The sequence below is a fragment of the Odocoileus virginianus genome, chromosome 13 (assembly GCF_023699985.2).
Source record: "Odocoileus virginianus isolate 20LAN1187 ecotype Illinois chromosome 13, Ovbor_1.2, whole genome shotgun sequence".
NCBI lineage: Eukaryota > Metazoa > Chordata > Mammalia > Artiodactyla > Cervidae > Odocoileus > Odocoileus virginianus.
In genome coordinates this window covers 2,592,204-2,613,848 of record NC_069686.1, presented here as the reverse complement: position 1 = coordinate 2,613,848, position 21,645 = coordinate 2,592,204, and the positions used below count along the sequence as shown (strand labels likewise).

Genomic DNA, 21,645 nt, shown 5'->3' with positions numbered 1-21,645 from the left:
CCTAGTCTCCCACATTGCAGGCAGATTCCTTACCATCTGTGCCACCAGGGAAGATGCTAACACATGCTAGAGTGAGTGGAATTCAAATAATTTGCAAATGCAAGCAACTGCAAAACTAGTTGTTTAGTCACTCAATCATGTCTGACTCTTTTGAGATTCCATGGACTGTACCTTGCCAGACTCTCCTGTCCATGGTATTTCCCAGGCAAGAATACTGCAGTGGGTTGCCGTTTCCTTCTCCAGGTGTTAACCAAGTCCAAGCTTGCTCTGCTCACTGCACAGTAGGCCAATGAATCCAAGAGACAAGGTGTTGAGGCAAGGAAGAGACTTTAATGGGAGAGCTAGCAGACCAGGAACATGGAAGGCTAGCACCTCAAAATAACCATCTTCTTGGGGTCTGGATGCCAGGTTCTTTTATAGATCAGAGAGAAAGAATCAATGAGGAATTAACATCAAAAGCCAGAATAGACAGGGAGATGCAGTGGGAAGTAAAGTGAAAGGGTCTTTAGTCTTGCAAAACATCTCCAAGGGAATGTCCAGCCTTCAAAAGGGGTGTGTTAATCTCTTTTATTCACAGGTGGGCAGGAACAAACTGTTTCTCCAAGAGCTAAACAAAGGCACTTTAGTTTACTGTCAAGCAGAAGGGCAGGGTCCTCCAGGCAAGCCATTTAGTATGATTATAATAATAACAGCAAGTCAGAGAAACAGTTTCCAACATGGAGTCAGAATTGGCTTCTTCCCTGCAACACAGGGAATATTCCCAATGCAGAGTCTGAAGCAGCATCTCCTGCAACGGGTGGGTTCTTTATCACTGAGTCAACAGGGAAGCTGCAGGGGAAGCTTTTTCCATGGCAAAGTGGTCTGCAGCCCTGTGCTACCGTAGGATCCCCTACACAGGATACGGCATTGCAATTCCTTAATGCAATGCAGTTTATTCTACCAGGCTCTGGGCAGTGAAACCTTTCACTAACAGAAAGGTAAAAACTATTAAAGAAAGAAAGAAAGGTGAATACTATCAAACTGTCATCAACTTGAGATCTAGCTATTGTGCTTATACTTAAGTGAACACTGACCTTTAAAGTCAAGGAACCTTTTTAAGCTACAGTAGAATGACATAAAGTAGACTTTACTGAAAAGAAACATTTAAGTCTTAAAATTAATTCCACGTAGTCCTGTTTTCTTGTCTCTTATAGATGCTCAGTTCAGTTCAGTTGCTCAGTTCAGTTCAGTTCAGTTTAGTTGTTCAGTCGTGTCCGACTCTTTGCGACCCCATGAATCGCACAACGCCAGGCCTCCCTGTCCATCACCAGCTCCCAGAGTCCACCCAAACTCATGTCCATCGAGTCGGTGATGCCATTTTATCATCTGATCTTCTGTTATCCCCTTCTTCTCCCACCTTCAATCTTGCCCAGCATCAGGGTCTTTGCCAAGGAGTCAGTTCTTCACATCAGGTGGTCAAAGTATTGGAGTTTCAGCTTCACCATCAGTCCTTCCAATGAATATTCAGGACTGATTTCCTTTAGGATGAACTGGTTGGATCTCCTTGCAGTCCAAGGGACTCTCAAGAGTCTTCTCCAACACCACAGTTCAAAAGCATCAATTCTTCGGCCCTCAGCTTTCTTTGTAGCCCAACTCTCACATCCATACATGACCGCTGGAAAAAAGAGAACTTTGACTAGACAGATTTTTGTTGGCAAAGTAATGTCTCTGCTTTTTAATATGCTGTCTAGCTAGCAATGGATGCTATCCTCATGTATATTTAAAATATTATAGAAACTATAAAACTCCTAGAGGAGAACATAGGCAAAACACTCTCCGACATAAATCAGAGCAGGATCCTCTATGACCCACATCCCAGAATTTTAGAAATAAAAGCAAAAATAAACAAATGGGACCTAATGAAACTTAAAAGCTTTTGCACAACAAAGGAAACTATAAGCAAGGTGAAAAGACAGCCCTCAGATTGGGAGAAAATAATAGCAAATGAAGCAACAGACAAAGGATTAATCTCAAAAATATACAAGCAACTCCTCCAGCTCAACTCCAGAAAAATAAATGACCCAATTAAAATGTTAATGGATATAAAAGCACTTGATACAAATTTGACAAGTCAACATTTGACACATAATTATTTCTTTTTTGACCAAAGCATGATTTCAACTTTTGTTCATAGTCTTTTTCATTTACAGATTTTTTTTTTTCTATGAGCATTTCCTATTTTAATGATTTTACTTTGTTTTACAGGAGGGGTTCAAAATGGGACTAACTCTTGAAGGCACAGTATTTTGTCTCGACCCTTTAGACAGCAGGTGCTGATGTAAAGAACAAGACGTCCTGAATCTGTTAAAATTGTTTTGTATACATATATATATATCAGTCATTATTACTTATGTCAGGTATTATAAATGTGCCAATATATTTTTGAGTCTGTTAACTTTTTGAGAATTATTTCAGTAAAATTTCCTGATGCATTCACTGTTGATCTGTAACATTTTGCTTTAAGAACTCACTGTAAATTAAATCATACTTTTATGTTCCTTTCAGTTTATTTGTAGAAGAATTTATAATTAAGAGACAAATTATCCAAATATCTTCTTTTGTCTGAGTTCTGAATAATTAGCTTCTTCAAAGTTATCTTCATTCTCTAGGCTGCTAGTTTATTATTAATTTCCCAAAAGCCGTACCTAAATGATACCTTTCAGAATCCTAAGAGATATACCAATGCCAAACTAAATATGTTCTATATTCAAACCAATAAACATGTTACCATTCATTAGACAGATATCATTTTTTGTATGAAATGCTGTTCATATTATTGGGAAAATGTAAACTTTGAATGTAACACCACCATATCATTTTTAACAGGTAAAATAACAGAAATATAAATCCCAATAATAATTAAACTAAATGTGTTTAGAGTTGTTATTACTAAGCTCTCGGTCATAATGTTATTATTATCAGCTATACTCTAAATATTTTATTTCATACATAAAGATTTTGGAAAAATGAAAGCTTGCTATTCACAAAGGACTTACAATTTAGTTTCTATCAAGATAAGTTACATTACTAAACATCTAAATGTCATTTGATCTGATGGTTCCTAAAAATGATTTGGAATATATACTGTCTATAGTTGCAGCATCTATTACCCATATTTGCTTTACCAAATAAATTTTTTCTCACTGAATAAGACTATTCTTCTTATATTTCTCCCCTGATTAAAGTATTTTCCCACCAAGATTTATTTTGTTATAGCCCATTCATTCTGATACCTTAAAAAATCTATAGCACCTTTTCTTTATGAATTATCAATATTATTTAGCAAATTTAATGTTTTCTCCATTAAAGTCAGGATCTCATTTTTTAAATGAATGGAATTACTGCTCAGTTTAGTCTTTAACCTGAACAATAACATTCTCTTGTACCTGGCTCTTTTGCTGGTGAACTTCAGCTTTTAAAAAAAAAAAAATTGTTTTCTATATATTCACCTGTTATGTAACAGACTCTAATTTATACAGAGTGCAGCAAAAATTTATGGTCAGATATATAATTTGGTTCATCTCATTATAAGAAAAGTAAATTAAATTAATGAAAATGTGAGCTTAGATAGAAGGTAGATCTCAAAAATTTTTCTTTTCTTTTAGTCACGGGAATTTTCTTCATGTGCTAATGGTGCATTTTCACTAGAAACAGAAATCAAATATGCTTATGCAATATTATATTTGTATGTATCTTCATAATATTCTATGGTCTATATAAGCCTTCCTCTTTGTTTTCTGTTATCTGTTCAGTTGTACCTTAATTAGAGGATAGTATATGTTTCATAAAGAAGAGTCTTTATAATTTTGTTTGTCATATAGTATTTTGGAATTTGTATAATGAGGATGTTTAGAAGCCCTATCAATGGCTTTTTTTTAACAGATAGAATTTGTATTTTTATTGTACTTTAAAAAGCTTTATGTAATAGGTATATATTTAGTGGCAATTTATTATCAATGGCAACACAATAGAGTACTTTGCACATTTAAAATAAGTTACTTTACCAATTTTTAAAGGTAATCAATCCTGCTACTGGCATGATTAAATAGTATATATAATTGGTCATTAATTATGAACATTTTATTTCACCAGTGCATTTTTATGAAGATCCATTTGCAAATTGTATTTCTATGTAAACTCAATGATATGTTTGATTTTGCTGAAAATAAATGATTTGAAATAAATTAAGTTGTATAATTTATATTTGTATATATTATAACTCATTAAATAATCTCTAATTCATTTAGACACATTCTGAGGCTAATTTCATGCCAGATTTTACTGGTTGTAAATCAGTGCCAAAAGAAAGACAGAAAGAAAAAGAAGGAAGCAGAAATTTCTTACAGCCCACACACATTCTAGCTTTATGATCAACCATCATTCTGTTGTGAAAACAGGAGATTTCATCTTGCTGGTGAGAAAGATCATAGTTTGCTTCCTTTTACCAGAAGCATCTGGTATAGTAGCTGTATTATATACATATCTCTTTTCAGAATGAAAAGCCCTTTTATCCTAGTAATACAAAGGGTATGTTGGCTGATAGTCTTATAAAGGTGGACCTGATAATAGAATTTTAAGTTGTGGCTAATTAGAATGTCATAAAGTTTTGAACCTATTTAAAACACAATGTTAAGTATTTTAATGATACTCAGGACACATACACAGCCTTTGCACAACAATGAGCACTTTATCCATCTGTTCAATAAAATTCCTTTATTACTCCCTGTAATAACATGTATTACGTGGGTAAGAAAACATTTGGTAAGTTTCTAGCAGACATTGTTAAACAGAAGATGACCAGATCCCTGCCTTCAGTTAGTTTATTGTCCTAAAGGAAAAGTAAGATATTTATATGAATTAGTAAATGAAAACCTGTATGTATTAAAGTACAGTGTGAACCAAATATTAATATTTAGTTATGCTTAAATTTGGGTTCCTAAATTTGGCCAGTGTCTATCATGTTAGAAATCCAGTGTGAGACTTATGAAGACAGGCCAATGAGAATAATTTTCTTCATCTTTTCTTGTTATATTATGTATTTGATCTTTTTAAATTTTAGTCATATTATGGGACTTCACTTTCAGATAGAATTTCTGATAGATTTTGTGTTGTTGCATTTCTAAATACTGACTTCTATTTTTGCTCTTTTTGATGTTACTTAACATAACCATGAAAAAACCTGGCTGTTAATAATTTTTCTGTTCCAGTGTTTCCATCTATAGTTCCAAATTCAATATTTACTCATGATTTTGGGTTTCAGCCTCTGTTAAATTACTTGAAGAATCTTGGACTCAGTTTTGACAACTAAATCCCAGACTCCACCCAAGCTACCCTGTTAATGGGTAGCTAACACACTGTAGATATGGGTATGGCTAGTATGCCCTCAGCCACCTGTGACTCATGCAAGAAGCACCTAACTTAATTGTCTTCTCCTTCCCTAGATAGCCTCAGGCAAATATCTCAAGAACTTCTCCCTCTAACACCCATCTCATAAATTTTACACAAACTTAGTTACATACCTTTGTTCCATGTATTAACCTTATATTATTAAGGTCCGAATGTAACCCACTTATAAAATTCTGTCCCTCAAAAGATATTTCTCTGGAATTCATCTGAAATAGTATTCCTTTACTCTAGTGAGGAGACCCCCTCTTAAAATAATCTATGGTCTATTTCTTTAGTTTCAAGTTCAGTTCATTCAGTCGCTGTGTCTTTTCTGACACTTTGTGACCCCATGAACCACAGCACGCTAGGCCTCCCTGTCCATCACCAACTCCTGGAGTCAACCCAAACGATGTCGGATTTGTGAGCTCCGAAGATTTAGCTTCGGAACCAGGGACCAGTCTCGATCCCTCAAGAGCTTTGGTGTAGCAGAGTTTTATTGAAGTGAAAAAGGGACAGAGAATGCTTCTAACATAGATATCAGAAGGCAGATGGAGAGTGCCCCCTCACTGTTAGCAAGGGAGTTATACACTTTTTAACTAATTATTGCAATAAATCAAAAGAATGTCTCAAGTTTGTGAAAATTTTACCAGACCCTCTCCCACAATTTACATTTTAGGATAACAGGATTAGAATTTAGCAATAGAAAGATGCTACCAGACCCACTCCCATAGTATACATTGTGAAATATCAGGATTAATCAGAAGGTTTTCAGAAAGGAGAAACTGTCCTCAAGCAGGATACATTGTTGTTATATAAGCCTTAATACAGAGTTTAAACTGAGTTTTTGTTGTGTAATCGTCAGTTCCAAGGAAAAGGCAATGGCACCCCACTCCAGTACTCTTGCCTGGAAAATCCCATGCATGGAGGAGCCTGGTAGCTGCAGTCCATGGGGTCGCTGCAAGTCGGACATGACTGAGTGGCTTTGCTTTCACTTTTTATTTTCATGCATTAGAGAAGGAAATGGCAACCCAATCCAGTGTTCTTGCCTGGAGAATCCCAGGAATGGGGGAGCCTGGTGGACTGCTGTCTATGGGGTCACACAGTCGGACACGATTGAAGTGACTTAGCAGCAGCAGCAGCAGTTCCGGGCTTAAAGAAAAAACAAAACAAAACATTTTATGTGACTAAGACTAAGGAATGTAGAGGGAAAAAATAAAACGTTTGTCCTTTCTTCCTCCTTGAGAACACCAGATCCCTCTCTTCTCCTCGGAGATACTAGACCCCTTATCAACCTGCCTAGGGATTGACTCCCTCATTCCCCCCTCTTCTTTTAGGAGAATTATGTTGCCAAGGGAAAGGGGCGTCATTTTCATTCCATGACTACTTCCTGCTGTATTGGGTCACTGTTCCAAACTTGTTGAGGCAACATATTCTCCTAACTCTCATATTGAGGGTCTCTGATCCAGGGCCCCCAAGAAATAGTTGGAGGAGGTTGTGGCACTCGTAGGAGCTTGAGCAACCATTTATAACTTAAAAGCTTTCAGACGGTTAGAAACGAACCCCATTATACAGTTACAAATGTAAGGCAAAACAGTCATTGGACCAAGTTAAAATCAAAATTTAAAGTCAAATGTGACCACGTCATGGTTATATCAGTCCATTTTAGGATTACTAGATGTCATCAGATCAAGAAGAGGCATCACATACGGTTGTTGGTGGTGAAGATTTTTGCAGAGTTGAAGAAAGTCCTTTCCTTGAAGCAGAGAAACCCACCATGGGAAGTCTTCAACTGAGGAGGGAAGTGCTCCACAGACCCAGCAGGTAGACCAAGTGTGGAATGCAGCATAGGAATGAGTCCAGGACAGGAAGGCAGTGTCTTAAGGGTCAAAGGCAGACTCAGGATTTCTGGAGTCAGCAGAAGCAAGCCCACCTAGATTCTCAGGCCCATCTTGGTTCCTCACTCAAACAGCTGTTGGTTTGACTCAAAGTTTCGGTCAGGAGTTAACCTCCTGGTAATGACTGTTGAAAAGCTAAAAGCTGAGTCACATAGTTAATTTTAAGGCTTCAGGAGCTATGACAATATCTGTGCACAAAAAAAGTCTGTCATAGAGACAGTCCTTTCTTCTTAGGGGCAGTTTGAGCCCTCATTAAAGCTATAGCTAAAACTTGAAAACAACTGTCTTGTGTTTCCTGAGTTAGCTTACACAGATGTCTCTTAATAATGTCATTAGCTTTTTTCTACATTTTCCGAAGACTGGGGTCTCCAAAACAGTGCAAGTGATATTCTATTCCTAGAGCTTTTGACACACCTTCAGCAAGAGCAGCTTTAAAGGTGGAGAACTGTTGCTCTGAACTTAACATCACGAGAAGTCAGTACAGTAAAATTTCACCCATTAGTAAACTTATGAGCTTTAGGCATAACAATAACATAACCATAACATAACAATAACAATAACATAGCTTTAGCAAAATAATGGTAACAATTACCCTTAAGCAATGTGGCCATAGCCTCTATTTTCAGTAACAAAAACTAAACTCTGATCCTGTGGACAAACTCAAAGTTGGAGCCTGCAAGAGAGCAATTTGAAGAACCTTAAAAGCCTTTTGAATAACTAAAGACCAAACCAGCTTGTGACTTTAGGGCCTGCTGAGTCTCAGTTATAAGTTTATTTTATTTTACTGATGATCTTATAGATTATTTTTTAATTTTAATTGGAGGCTAATTACTTTATAGTATTGTGGTGGTTTTTGCCATACATTCACATTAATCAGCCATGGGTGCACATCTGTCCCTCATCCTGAAACCCCCTCCCACCTCCCTTCCCATCCCATCCCTCAGGGTCATCCCATCCCTAAGCACCCTGTCTCATGCATTGAACCTGGACTGGCGATCTATTTCACATATAATATACATGTTTCAATGCTATCCTCTCAAATCATCCCACCCTTGCTTCTCCCAGAGTCCAACAGTCTGTAATTTACATCTGTGTCTCTTTTGCTGTCTCGCATATAGGGTCATCGTTACCATCTTTCTAAATTCCATATATATGCATTAATATACTGTATTGGTGTTTTTCTTTCTAACTTACTTTACTCTGTATAACAGACTCCAGTTTCATCCACCTCATTAGAACTGATTCAAATGCATTCTTTTTAATAACTTGAGTAATATTCCATTGTGTATATGTACCACAGCTTTCTTATCCCTTTGTCTGCCTATGGACATCTAGGTTGCTGCCATGTCCTGGCTATTGTAAACATTGCTGCAATGAACAATGGGGTACACGTGTCTCTTTCAATTCTGGTTTCCTCGGTGTGTATGCCCAGGAGTGGGATTGCTGGGTCATATGGCAGTTCTATTTCCAGTTTTTAAAGGAATCTCCACACTGTTCTCCATAGTGGCTGTACTAGTTTGCATTCCCACCAACAGTGTAAGAGGGTTCCCTTTTCTCCACACCCTCTCCAGCATTTATTGTTTGTAGACTTTTTGATAGCAGCCATTCTGACCAGCGTGAGATGGTACCTCATTGTGGTTTTGATTTGCATTTCTCTAATAGTGAGTGATGTTGAGCTTCTTTTCATGTGTTTTTTAGCCATCTGTATGTCTTCTTTGGAGAAATGTCTGTTTAGTTCTTTGGCCCATTTTTTAATTGGGTCATTTATTTTTCTGGAATTGAGCTGCAGGAGCTGCTTGTTTATTCTTGAGATTAATTCTTTGTCAATTGCTTCATTTGCTATTATTTTCTCCCATTCTGAAGGCTGTCTTTTCACCTTGCTTATAGCTTCCTTTGTTGTGCAAAAGCTTTTAAGTTTAATTAGGTCTCGTTTGTTTATTTTTGCTTTCATTTCCATTACTCTGGGAGGTGAGTTATAGAGGATCCTGCTGTGATTTATGTCAGAGAGTGTTTTGCCTATGTTTTCCTCTAGGAGTTTTATGGTTTATGGTCTTACATTTAGATCTTTAATCCATTTTGAGTTTATTTTTATGTATGGTGTTAGAAAGTGTTCTAGTTTCATTCTTTTACAAGTGGTTGATCAGTTTTCCCAGCACCACTTGTTAAAGAGATTGTCTTTTCTCCATTGTATATTCTTGTCTCCTTTGTCAAAGATAAGGTGTCCATAGGTGCATGGATTTATCTCTGGGTTTTCAATTCTGTTCCATTGATCTCTATTTCTGTCTTTGTGCCAGTACCATACTGTCTTGATGACTGTTGATATGTAGTAGAGCCTAAAGTCAGGCAGGTTGATTCATCCAGTTCCATTCTTCTTTCTCAAGATTGCTTTCGAGGCTATTCGAGGTTTTTTGTAATTCCATATAAATTGTGAAATTATTCTAATTCTCTGAAAAATACCCTTGGTGACTTGATAGGGATTGCATTGACTCTATAGATTGCTTTGGGTAGTATACTCATTTTCACTGTATTGATTCTTCCGATCCATGAACACGGTATATTTCTCCCTCTATTTGTGTCATCTTTGATTTCTTTCATCAGTGTTTTATAGTTTTCTACATATAGGTCTTTTGTTTCTTTAGGTAGATCTATACCTGAGTATTTTATTCTTTCTGTTGCAATGGTGAATGGAATTGTTTCCTTAATTTCTCTGTTTTCTCATTGTTTGTGTATTGGAATGCAAGGAAGTTCTGTGTGTTAATTTTATATCCTGCAGCTTTACTGAATTCATTAATTAGTTCTAGTAATTTTCTGGCGGAATCTTTAGGGTTTTCTATATAGAGGATCAATCATGTCATCTGCAAACAGTGAGAGTTTTACTTCTTCTTTTCCAATCTGGATTCCTTTTCTTTTTCTGCTCTGACTGCTCTGGCCAAAACTTCCAAAACTTCGTTGCATAGTAGTGGTGAGAGTGGGCATCAGTTATAAGTTTATATAAAGGCCAGGCAAGTTCCCCATAACCTGGAATCCAAATGTGGCAGTAGCCTGTAATGCCCAAAAATCCTTTCAATTGTCTTAAAGTCATAGGTAGAGGGTGATCTAATATAGGTTTAACTCTAGAAAGCATCCTTCAAATCAATGATTGAAAAATATTTGGCTTGTCCAGGCAGCCCCATTATGGCAGTGGATTGGGAAGAAAGCAGACCAGGGGCATTAGTGAGCAGAAAGTTGTCCAAAAAGAAATAGATTGATTGGCCCTCCACAGTTATTAATACACCAGGTTTCTCAGGTGTAATTAGGACAGGAGCTTGTGTGGGGACTCCCAGGCACTTTCAGTCCAGATTATCTTGAGAGTCCAACCCCTGGGACCTACACCTCAGAGGGCAGTCTCTTTTCCGGTGTGGTCCTTTGAAGACGGGATCTGGAGCCAGGGGTGGCTTAGATGCCTGAAGGCAATCCTGCTTGAGATTCCCCTCCTTACCACAGTAATAACAAGTCCCTCTCTTTTCACCTGTGTCCCTCTGGACATTTTCCTCAGGCTGTTTCAGAGCAGATCGAACAGCCATTGTTGGGGCTTCAGTCTTTTGCCTGGTTCTTTTTTGCCTCTTATTTTCCTCCTTATATTCTCTACCATAAATACCATCTGAGGCAGCTGTAAACAGTTTTTTCTAAAGATTGATTTGTCCTTTCCTCCTCCTTGAGAAGCCCAGACTCCTCTCTCCTCCTCGGGAACCCCAGGCTTCTTATCAACCTGCTTAGGAATTGACCCTCTCAGTTGTAACTTTTGCTTGTTGATCTGCATGCAGATTTCTCAGGAGGCAGGTCAGGTGGTCTGGTGTTCCCATCTCTTGAAGAATTTTCCAGTTTATTGTGATCTACCAGTCAAAGGCTTTGGCATAGTCAATAAAGTAGAAGTAGATTTTTTTTTTGGAACTCTCTTGCTTTTTTGATGATCCAGTGAATGTTGGCAAGTTGATCTCTGGTTACTCTGTCTTTTCAAAATCCAGTTTGAACATCTGAAGGTTCATGGTTCATATACTGTTGAAAACAGGCTTGGAGAATTTTGAGCATTACTTTGCTAGTGTGTGAGATAAGTGCAATTGTGCAGTAGTTTGAGCATTCTTTGGCATTGTCTTTCTTTGGGATTGGAATGAAAACTGACCTTTTCCAGTCCTGTGGCCACTGCTGAGTTTTCTAAATTTGCTGGCATATTGAGTGCAGCACTTTCATAGCATCATCTTTTAGGATTTGAAATAGCTCAACTGGAATTTCATCACCTCCATTAGCTTTGTTCATAGATGCTTCCTAGGGCCCACTTTAGTTCACATTGCAGGATGTCTGGCTCTAGGTGAGTGATCACGCCATTGTGATTATCTGGGTCATGAAGATCTTTTTTGTATAGTTCTGTATATTCTTACCACCTCTTCTTAATATCTTTCACTTCTGTTAGGTCCATACCATTTCCGTCCTTAATTGTGCCCATCTTTGCATGAAATGTTCCTTTGGTATCTCTAATGTTCTTGAAGAGATCTTTAGTCTTTGCCATTCTATTGTTTTCCTCTATTTCTTTGCACTGATCACTGAGGAAGTCTTTCTTATCTCTCCTTGTTATTCTTTGGAACTCTGCATTCAAATGGGTATAGCTTCCTTTTCCCCTTTGCCTTTCACTTCTTTTCTTTTCTCAGCTATTTGTAAGGCCTCCTCAGACAACCATTTTGCCTTTTTGCATTTCTTTTTCTTAGGGATGGTCTTGATCACTGCCTCTCGTATAATGTCATGAACCTCCATCCATAGTTCTTCAGACACTCTATCTATCAGATCTAGTCCCTTGAATCTATTTATCACTTCTACTGTATAATCATAAGGGATTTGATTTAGGTCAATCTAAGTCTGAATTTGACAATAAGGAGCTCATAATCTGAGCCACAGTCAGCTCCCAGTCTTGTTTTTGCTGACTGTATAGAACTTCTCTGTCTTTGACTGAAAAGAATGTAATCAGTCTGATTTCCATATTGACCATCTGATGATGTCCATATGTAGAGTTTTCTCTTGTGTTGTTGGGCAAGTGTATTTGCTATGACCAGTGTGTTCTTTTGGCAAAACTCTGTTAACCTTTTACCTGCTTCGTTTCGTACCCCAAGGCCAGATTTGCCTGCTACTCGAGGTATCTCTTGACTTCCTACTTTTGCATTTCAGTCCCCTATAATGAAAAGGACATCTTTTTAGGGTGTTAGTTCTAGAAGGTCTTGATTAACCTCAAGTTAGTTTTTGTGAAGTTGGGTATTCTTAAATAGCAGAAGATATTGTGCAGTTCTGTGCTAAGTTGCTTCAGTCATGTCCGACTCTTTGTGACCCTATAGACCATAGCCCTCTAGGCGTCTCTGACCATGGAATGCTCAAGCAAGAATACCGGCATGGGATGACATTTCCTCCTCCAGGCGGTCTTCGAGACCCAGGGATCACACCTATGGGCTTCCTACATTGGCAGGCAGTTTTTTTTTTTTTTTTTTTTTTTTTACCACTGGTGCCACCTAGAAGATATTACTACTAGCAGAAGATACTACCTTTCTCTGAATCCATTTCTTTCCACTCTAGTTCATGGCTCCTGAGACCCACTACTTCGAAAATCATAATTAAATAATGTACAAAATAAGGAGTTTAAAAGCTCATTTCATATTTTTCTGACACTACATGATAAATTGAAATAGCTGAATTTCTTATTTCTATATCAAAAACATTGGATTTTGTGTGAGTTAACAGTACCACTCACTCACTTGTCACACCTAGTCATATCCAACTCTTTGTGACGCCTATGGACTGTAGCCTGCCAGACTCATCTGTCCATGGGATTTTTTAGGCAAGAATACTGGAGTCAGTTGCTATTTCCTCCTCTAGGGAATCTTCCCGACCCAGGGATCAAATCTGTGTCTCCTGCATTGCAGGAGGGTTCTTTATCATTGAACTACTGGGGAAGCCCAATAGTACCACTGCAACTACATGACTAAAACTTTGCTAATTAACTTATATTTACATTTAGCCACATTTTTGGAGTTTATTCAGATGCACACTCAGAACTCATTGAGCCAAACATTTCCAGTTCGCAAGCAACTCTATAGGCACTTAGGAACTTGCATTAGACTTTCATGTGTTGCTGTTCTCATTAAAGAGAGTCTGGCTAGAATCTGTAGAAGCTATCTTCCTAAAAGAATTCCCCAACATGTGCTGGACCTAATGAAATTCTCTGCTAAAGACATTCTGAAATCTCATGGCATTTTCTCCATAAATCATGGTTTATCAACTTATCATTACCAGTATATTTGCAAAAATCAATAAAATACTCTCAGAAACATTTTAAATAAATTTTTAATAACTTTTAAAAAAACTTTTCCATTTATTCTTCAAAAATGTTAATGAAGGATTGCTTTGACAGCTTTGTATCTTCTTTGGTGCCACACACAACACTTTATTCATAAAGTGTTCAGTAAAATGTTTAATGTTTCTTTAGCATGTTTCTTGCTAATGATGTAAGCTAAAACTTCATAGGCTATCTGTGAAAGAAAAGAGCAATATGCCTTCCAGGTAAATATTAGGAGAATATAATCACTTTGTCCTCTCTGATAAAATCTTTACCATAATTTTAACTGTTATTTTATGCAGCAATGATTTGCTAAATAAAAACTTTGACATTCTCTATGAGAAGCTATTAATCACCATAGGTTCATAGACTAAGAAAATTTGGCTCAGTCAAGGGATGTAAACAATTGACTATTTATATTATGTTAATAGTATTTATTAATTGATTATTATAGCTTGTTGAGGGTGTGAAGATTCAAATATTAGTGTTGTATAGTTAAGGGACATTGCATGTACTCAGCAGGTGGAGAACTATATTTGTTGAGCATGTGAATTAAAGAATATACTATTTATAACAGCCAGGACATGGAAGCAACCTAAATGTCCATCAGCAGAAGGATGAATAAAGAAGATGTGGCACGTATATACAATGGAATACTACTCAGCCATAAAAAGGAACAAAATTGTGCCATTTGCAGAGACGTGGATAGACCTAGAGACTGTCATACAGGCTGAAGTAAGTCAGAAAGAGAAAAACAAATAATCAGATATTAATGCACATATGTGGAATCTAGAAAAATGGTACAGATGAACCTATTTGCAAAGCAGAAATAGAGACACAGATATGGAGAACAAATGTTTGGACATCAAGGAGGGAAAGTAGGGAATGGGGTAGACTGGGAGATTGGGCTTGACATATATACACTGCTGTGTATAAAATAGACAACTAATGAGAACATACTATAGAGCACAGGGAATTCTACTTAGCTCTGTGGTGACCTAAATGGGGAGGAAATCCAAAAAAGGAGACATATGTGTACTCTAGTCAATTTACTTTGCTGTACAATAGAAACTAACACAGCATTGTTGGGCAACTATGTTTCAATAAAAATAAAAATTAAAAAAAAAAAAGAATGATTGGTAGAGATTCAAACTATGTCTTTCCTTCATTCCCATGTTGTGGTCTTACAGTTTTCATTGGCTTTAAATACTTTTAAGTTCATTTATTTGTCCTTAGCTTTTTACTGTCCTCTTACTTCAAATGACATTTCATAGGAACATGCTGGAGCCCTTCCCAGCTGACTACTCCCTCGCTCTGTCTGGCCAGTCTGCTATGTTCTAGTCTGTTCCAAAGGTCACTTGTTCCAGTTGAAATAGCTGTCTGGATGGCCTGGAAATAATCCAGATACTGGTTCTTTCCTGTAAAGAAAGCAAAGAAAGATGTTAGTTTCTTGGCTACATTTTGAAAGAAAAAAATAAAAGAATTTTATGGTGAAGTCTACTAATAATTGAAAAAAAGTTAATGTAGCTCTGGGACTAATTTAAAATTTTTGCTCTTTTCCAGTGCTTCATGTCACTTCACTTTTTAACATACTTTTAAAAGTTTAATGTGAGTTTAATTTAATAATAAATAGCTAAGTACATGTAGGAAGTGTTTGAACATAGATTTTGGCAAAGAATCATCCTAAACCATTTTCTCTCATATACATACACAAACACACACACCTCATTTATCTATTTAGCTCTTCATTTATTTTATTCACAGTATCTACTTTAATTGAAAACAAAATAAAACTTGTACTGGACAGTACAAGGAATGGGAGAAGACAGTGAGGAGATAGCTGTAAATGTTCAGAGGTAAAAACTAACCTACATTTGGCAAAGAACTAACCACAGATACCTGCCCTGTTCCTTTTTCAGACAATTTGGACCATTTGCAGGCTAGGGAGTAAACCGTATGATGTAATTTTGTAAAAAAATTGTTTCTACAGTAAATCCTCTTTAATTCCCCCCTAGATCTTTGGTAAATGTCTCCAGTTTTCATCTTTTCTACATAAAAGAAATTAAACAGGAAAAGTGCCTGAAGATAAGCTGGCCACTTCTTTCATGACTCCCTGACATCCATGGTGATTAGAAAAATATGTATCTCTTAGAATCACTAGATTTTGAAAATATCTTAACCATACATTAAATGAATTTTTAACTTATTTTTAAAAAATATTACCTATATAAACTGGTTTAAAAAAACTCAGTCTGATCTACAGTGAATTAATGAATGAAGATTTAAAACTTCATACTATGATGTGACATGATTATAGCTCTAGACTGATCTTTGACTTTGGAAATAACGTTCTTAAACATTAGCTATTCTTGGCATAAAAGGAAGAAAGTCCTCCAAATAAACCAAAGCCTACGTAAGTCATAGAAAGTTATATTTCATCTTTTATTTACATTCTAGTTATAAATAAATATTGAATCAATGGCTCCTAGGTCCATGAGGCATCTGGCTGGCCAGAGTCCCTTTAAAAAGGAGAGTAGAAACCACAAAACTGTCCCAGCCTTTGTATCTGTTTATCCCCTCAAAGTGAGCTTCACTGGTGTCTCAGATGGTAAGGAATCTGTCTGCAATGCTGGAGACCCAAGCTCAATCCCTGGGGGAGGAAGATCCCACCATCTCAAAATCTGTGTGTACAGTTCTATTGTTGTTATTGTTGTTTAGTTGCTAAGTCACATCCGACTCTCCTTTGATCCCATGGACTGTAGCCCACCAGGCTCCTCTGTCCATGGGATTTCCCAAGTGAGAATACTGGAGAGGGTAGTCAATTCCTTCTCCAGGGGATTTTTCTGACCCAGGGATCAAACTCACATCCCTGCATCGGCAGGCAAGTTCTTTACTGTGAGTAACCAGAGAAGAGTTCTGTGCCTTCATAATAAATCTGAATGCAAAACAAAAGCATGGTTCTAACGTTCTCTCATTTCCTAACTTTTCGTACTCCTAGGGACACAGGCTCAGAGCATATTTACAGGGCAGAAATGGGGTCTATCCTTCTCTTCAAAAGTATTACTGGCTTGCTGCATTTTCAGGATAACTTCAAGATAAATGATCATGTCTTAAAGGAATTCAGAGGCCCCCATCTTTTCCAAGTAAACATTAAACTTTACAAATGCCAGCAAAAAATGCTGACATGTAAAAAATAAACCTATAATAAAATAGCAAAGCACAAGTATTCTTAAATATGTTTACATAAAGTCAAATATCTAAGTTCACAGAGAATTTGTCTTGCTTATATGTGCTTTGGTTTTATAACAAAACTTCATTTGTGAGAAGGTAAAGGTTAGAATATTCTCGCAAAACTGATTTACATAAAACTTGCTTTTGACATATGTTGTGTTATATGCCTTTGTGTCACTTTTTTGGTAAAGTTTTTCTTATTACTGTATTTATAAAAAAAAAGAAAAACAGAGAACATATGAATCCCTAGCATGCCTGTTAGGTCTTCCAAAGGCACCAATTGAATTTCTCATCACCCTGAGTCCCCTCCTTAAGGCTTAATCATAGAGCTGAAACTAGAGAAAACAGCTGTCCTTGAAAACCACAAGGGGCTCAAGTATTTATTTTTGCTATGAATATTGAGCGAATTTGTACAAACCTTTTGACGTTATCTTGCCAAATAAACCCTAAAGTAGTACCTCTTTCTTAGAAAATAGTTCAGTTTTCTAAAAGAAACAATTAAAAATGTATATATGATCAAATAAAATTAATTAGAAAGTTTGTAGACATAAAGTCAATGAGACCATGGAAAGCACATGAGTCATATGACCTAGTTGAGTTTATTTAGAACACACACACTTACAAAAATTTGGGATTCCATCAAAACCAGATTGTTTCCCGTACTGTTCCCCAACTAAAAATTAGAAGGTCAAAGGAAAATTGTACAAAAATGTCCCAAAAAGCAATTCATGAAAATTGTCTAACAACTAACAAAACAAAATAAATGGAAGCGTAAGAGGAAGAGCATATTTTATCATTTTGAATTTTATACGTTAAAGCCTGTTCAATAGCTGAACAGGCTTTAACATATAAAAATATATGATTTTTATATCATATATTATGTGTTATTAACTTTCATGTAATACCACTTATCTTTTCCTTTAACAGTTATCAGGAAAATGGCTCTAGCAAATTCATTTTTCAGATGTAAAATGAAACAGTGTAACTAAGACTTAAAAAGCACAGAGAGCTATTTTGGAATGTGCTTGCTCTCAAGAAAGGCCAAGTGAGATTAAAATAAATGCATTAATTGATTATTGTTCTTCATGAGAATGAACAATTTCAAGCAGAGAGAAACTTCAGCTCTGTTTCAAAAGGTCAGCAGTGATGGTATTTAAGAGGAAAACTGAAGTCACATTTTAAAAACTTGAGACAGATGCTTTATATTAAAAGCCTTCTCTGATGAGGTCCTTTTATGGTGACTGGAGTCTGTTCTCCTTGGTGGGTATAGACTGAAAGAAAAAACAAGTTATTGTCCTCCACTGATTCTTTTATGTGCCTTAACTGCACATATTTTTAAGGAACAATTGTGATTTCTGCACCCTGGCTTCATCTGCACTCTGACTGCTCTCAGTATGAGAAGTCTCTCTGTCTTTCCCTTACCACCCTCCCTTTCTTCCTTTCTTTCTCTCTCTCAATATATATATACATAGATGTGTATATATATATATATAACTAAAGATTCTAGAAATGTGACTCTGAAATTGGTATAAGTCAATTATTAAAGTAGCTTGGGGTATTCAATAGAAAACTTGGAAAATTTTTAGAGACATATTTCTTTTTCTTTCAATCCCTAAAGGCTAAAACATCGAAAGAAAACTGTCTAAATAATGAATATATATTGGCAAGACTAATGTATATTTGTGACTGCCAAAATTTCAAGATTACTGATACAGATTGTGGTATGTCTATGTGGCCAGAAAGATCATTGTGAAATGAACAATCTTTTCCATCCAGCACTCATCACAGAATATTTCTTGGTATATGTGAAACCACAAATACATCAGTGGGAACTTACTCGTATGGAAATACTGTAGTCAAACCACTAATCATGGCAGCCAATTTCCCAGAATAAGGCAGTTACACTAGAAATTATGCCAACTGCTTGGGTTAAAAATATGGTTTCAAAAATTGCAGATCAGCATAATATGGAAAAGTTATTAGCAAACTAAAAAAATGTGGATATAAAGTGGACAGTGTTGAACAGTAATTCCATGTTGCCTTTTATTTTCTTAGATGTAGAGTCTCAAATGAGAGTTGCAAAGAGCATCAGTTGTACATTTCATTCAAACTTATTGCATCTAAATATTTCTATCCTGCCCAAATGAATTGTAATTACAAATTATGAAATACCTTTATATAGATACCTTTGTATAGGGTTCTATATAGAAACATTTTTTCTAATTTTAGAAAGCATACTTATTCAGATGTTCTCATAAAGTTATTCTTGGCTTTGTTATTTGACACTTCATATTGATTGTAAATTTATATGAATTACAGTCAAGGCAATTTTGGAGATAGAAATATGTGATTTCAATTTATTTATAGTAATAAATAAATATATTTAACTTTAGAGGCAGAGAATCCCACTATGTTTAAGCTTTTGTAAGAACTTCAAATTTTGAAAAGAAAAATGCAATGAATATGTGTATATTCATTAAACATGTTCAGTTTTGTATCAAGATTTTGTGAAAATAAGTTCACTAATAAGTTTCTACTTCTTAACTTTAATGTGTTTTTAATGCTATATGATGTTCATTCATTCTACACAATATTTTAAGTTACCCTGCACCCATATAAGTGATGCTTTTTCTGATTCCCTATTAATTTAGCAGTACATATTGACAGAAAACTTTATTCAGTATCTTTCACTGAACTGTTTCAGTAGATCAGAAATCATTGATTAGTGCTGTGATCAAAGAATCATTTACTATCAACTGTTCTAGCTTAGGTTTCTCCCAGAGTATATTGAATTGGATAATTTGACAGAAACATCTGATTACTATGTTATAATCCTTTATTTCTATATGTGTGATAGTTCAACATGGACTAGTGGGTTTCTATATGAATAGTCTAAAGACCACAAATTGTAGATAAATTGTTAAAATGAAGAATTGAAATATCAAATCATGTAATTAAAAATGGATTAAAGACTTAAGTGTAAGACTTGAAACTATAAAACTTTTACAAGAAAACATTGGGAGTAAGGTGTTTGTTTGGCTTTGGTTTTAGTAGGTTTTTTTGGTGGGGGAGGGGAAATTGTCTCCTTCAGCAAGGGAAATAAAAGCAAAAATAAACAAGTGGGAATACATCAAACTGTAAAGCTTTTGCACAGCAGAGGAAATGGATCAACAAAATGAGAAGGCCACCTACTGAATGTGAAAAGATTTTGCAAACATTATGCCTGATAAGGGGTTAATATCCAAAGAACTCATATAACTCAACATCAAGTAAACAAACAACGTGATTAGTAAATGGGCAGAGTATCTGAATAAACCTTTTCCCAAAGACACAGATGGCTTACAGGCACATGAAAAGATGCTCAGTATCACTAATCATCAGAGAAATGCAAATCAAAACCACAATAAGATATCACCTCACACCTGTCAGAATGGCTACTATCAAAAAGACAACAAATAACAAGTATTGGCAAGGACATGAAAAGGGGAGCTTGGTACACTGTTGGTGGGAATATAAATTTTGGGGCACCTACGATGGAAAACAGTAAGGAGTTTTCTCAAAAAGTTAAAAATAGAACTACCATATCACCCAGCAATTCCACTTCTAGGTATTAATCTAAAAAAAAAAAAAAAAAAAGCACTAATTTGAAAAGATAAATGCATTCCTATGTATATTGCAGCTTTATTTACAGTAGCCAAGATATGCAAGCACCCTCAATTCCCATCAATAGATGAATGGATAAAAGAGATGTGGTATGCATACACACACACACACACACACACACACACATACACACAATGGAACATTAGCCATAAAAAGAATGAAATCTTACCATTTGTGACAAGAAGGACGATCCTGCAGTACTATGCTTAATGAAATGTTTGATAGAGAAAGACAAGAACTGTAAGATCTCACATTTTTGTGGAATCTGACAAAGAAAACAAATGAACAAACAAACAGAAAGAGAGTTATGGATACAGAAAAGAAACAGGGTTGCCAGAAGGGAGGGGCTGGGGAAAGGAAAGAAATAAATGAGGGAGATTAAGAGGGACAAACTTCCAGCTGCAAAATAAACGAGTCACAGCTATGAAATGTACAGTGTGGGAAATATATTCAATAGCTATGTAATAATATCTTAGTAAGGTAACTAGACTAGTGGTGATTGCTTTGAAACGTGCAAAAATATGGAATTGCTATGCTTTGTAACAAGAACACAGTGTGGGTCAATTATACTTCAAAAACAAACTAATAGGAAAATAGATCAAATTTGTGTTTACCAGTGGTAGGGGAAGAGAAGGGGGAAATGGCTGAAGGCAATCAAAAGGTATAGACTTCCAATTTAATTTATCCCCAGATAAGTAATATAAAATATGATAACTATAATCAACAATGTTGTATGTTAAATAGGAAAGTTGTTCAGTTCTAATTGTTACTTGTAACTTTGATTCTAGCTTCATTTTATGGTGGAAATTAAATTCATGCATAAAGATAGCTTATTCAGGATATGTTGTCTTCCCAAATTACTAACATTAAAGTATTCTGAAGTGGACTTGATGATTCTCAGAAAAAGTATAAAGTGTGAGAGCTTTGTCTATCCTTAATGATATCTGCCTTTTCTAAACTAAAACTTCTACATTAAATAGTGTACAATATTTCTACATTATTTTACATTACATAATCTTATGGCTTCCATAAGATGTTACAGAAAATGAAATTTTTGGTGACCTCAGTATTTGGCTGAAA

General features: G+C 35.9%; 1 protein-coding gene and 1 long non-coding RNA gene across 5 annotated transcripts in view; one reads left to right on the top strand and one right to left on the bottom strand.

Annotated features, from left to right (window-relative positions):
- GULP1 (GULP PTB domain containing engulfment adaptor 1) overlaps nt 1-4,223 on the top strand; it is a 313,204-nt gene extending 308,981 nt beyond the window's left edge. For all 4 annotated transcript variants that reach the window (XM_070475889.1, XM_070475888.1, XM_070475891.1 and 1 more), the window contains one exon: nt 2,245-4,223. In XM_070475889.1, the coding sequence (XP_070331990.1) occupies nt 2,245-2,316 (72 nt within the window). In that variant the 3' untranslated portion in view covers nt 2,317-4,223. The remainder of the gene's footprint in view (nt 1-2,244) is intronic.
- A 9,440-nt stretch (nt 4,224-13,663) lies between these two features.
- Nucleotides 13,664-20,903, bottom strand: LOC139037986 (uncharacterized). Its single transcript, XR_011490890.1, has 2 exons — nt 20,735-20,903; nt 13,664-15,089 (listed from the first exon to the last, which is right to left on the bottom strand). It is a non-coding gene; the product is annotated as an uncharacterized lncRNA (long non-coding RNA).
- Nucleotides 20,904-21,645: the final 742 nt, after the last annotated feature.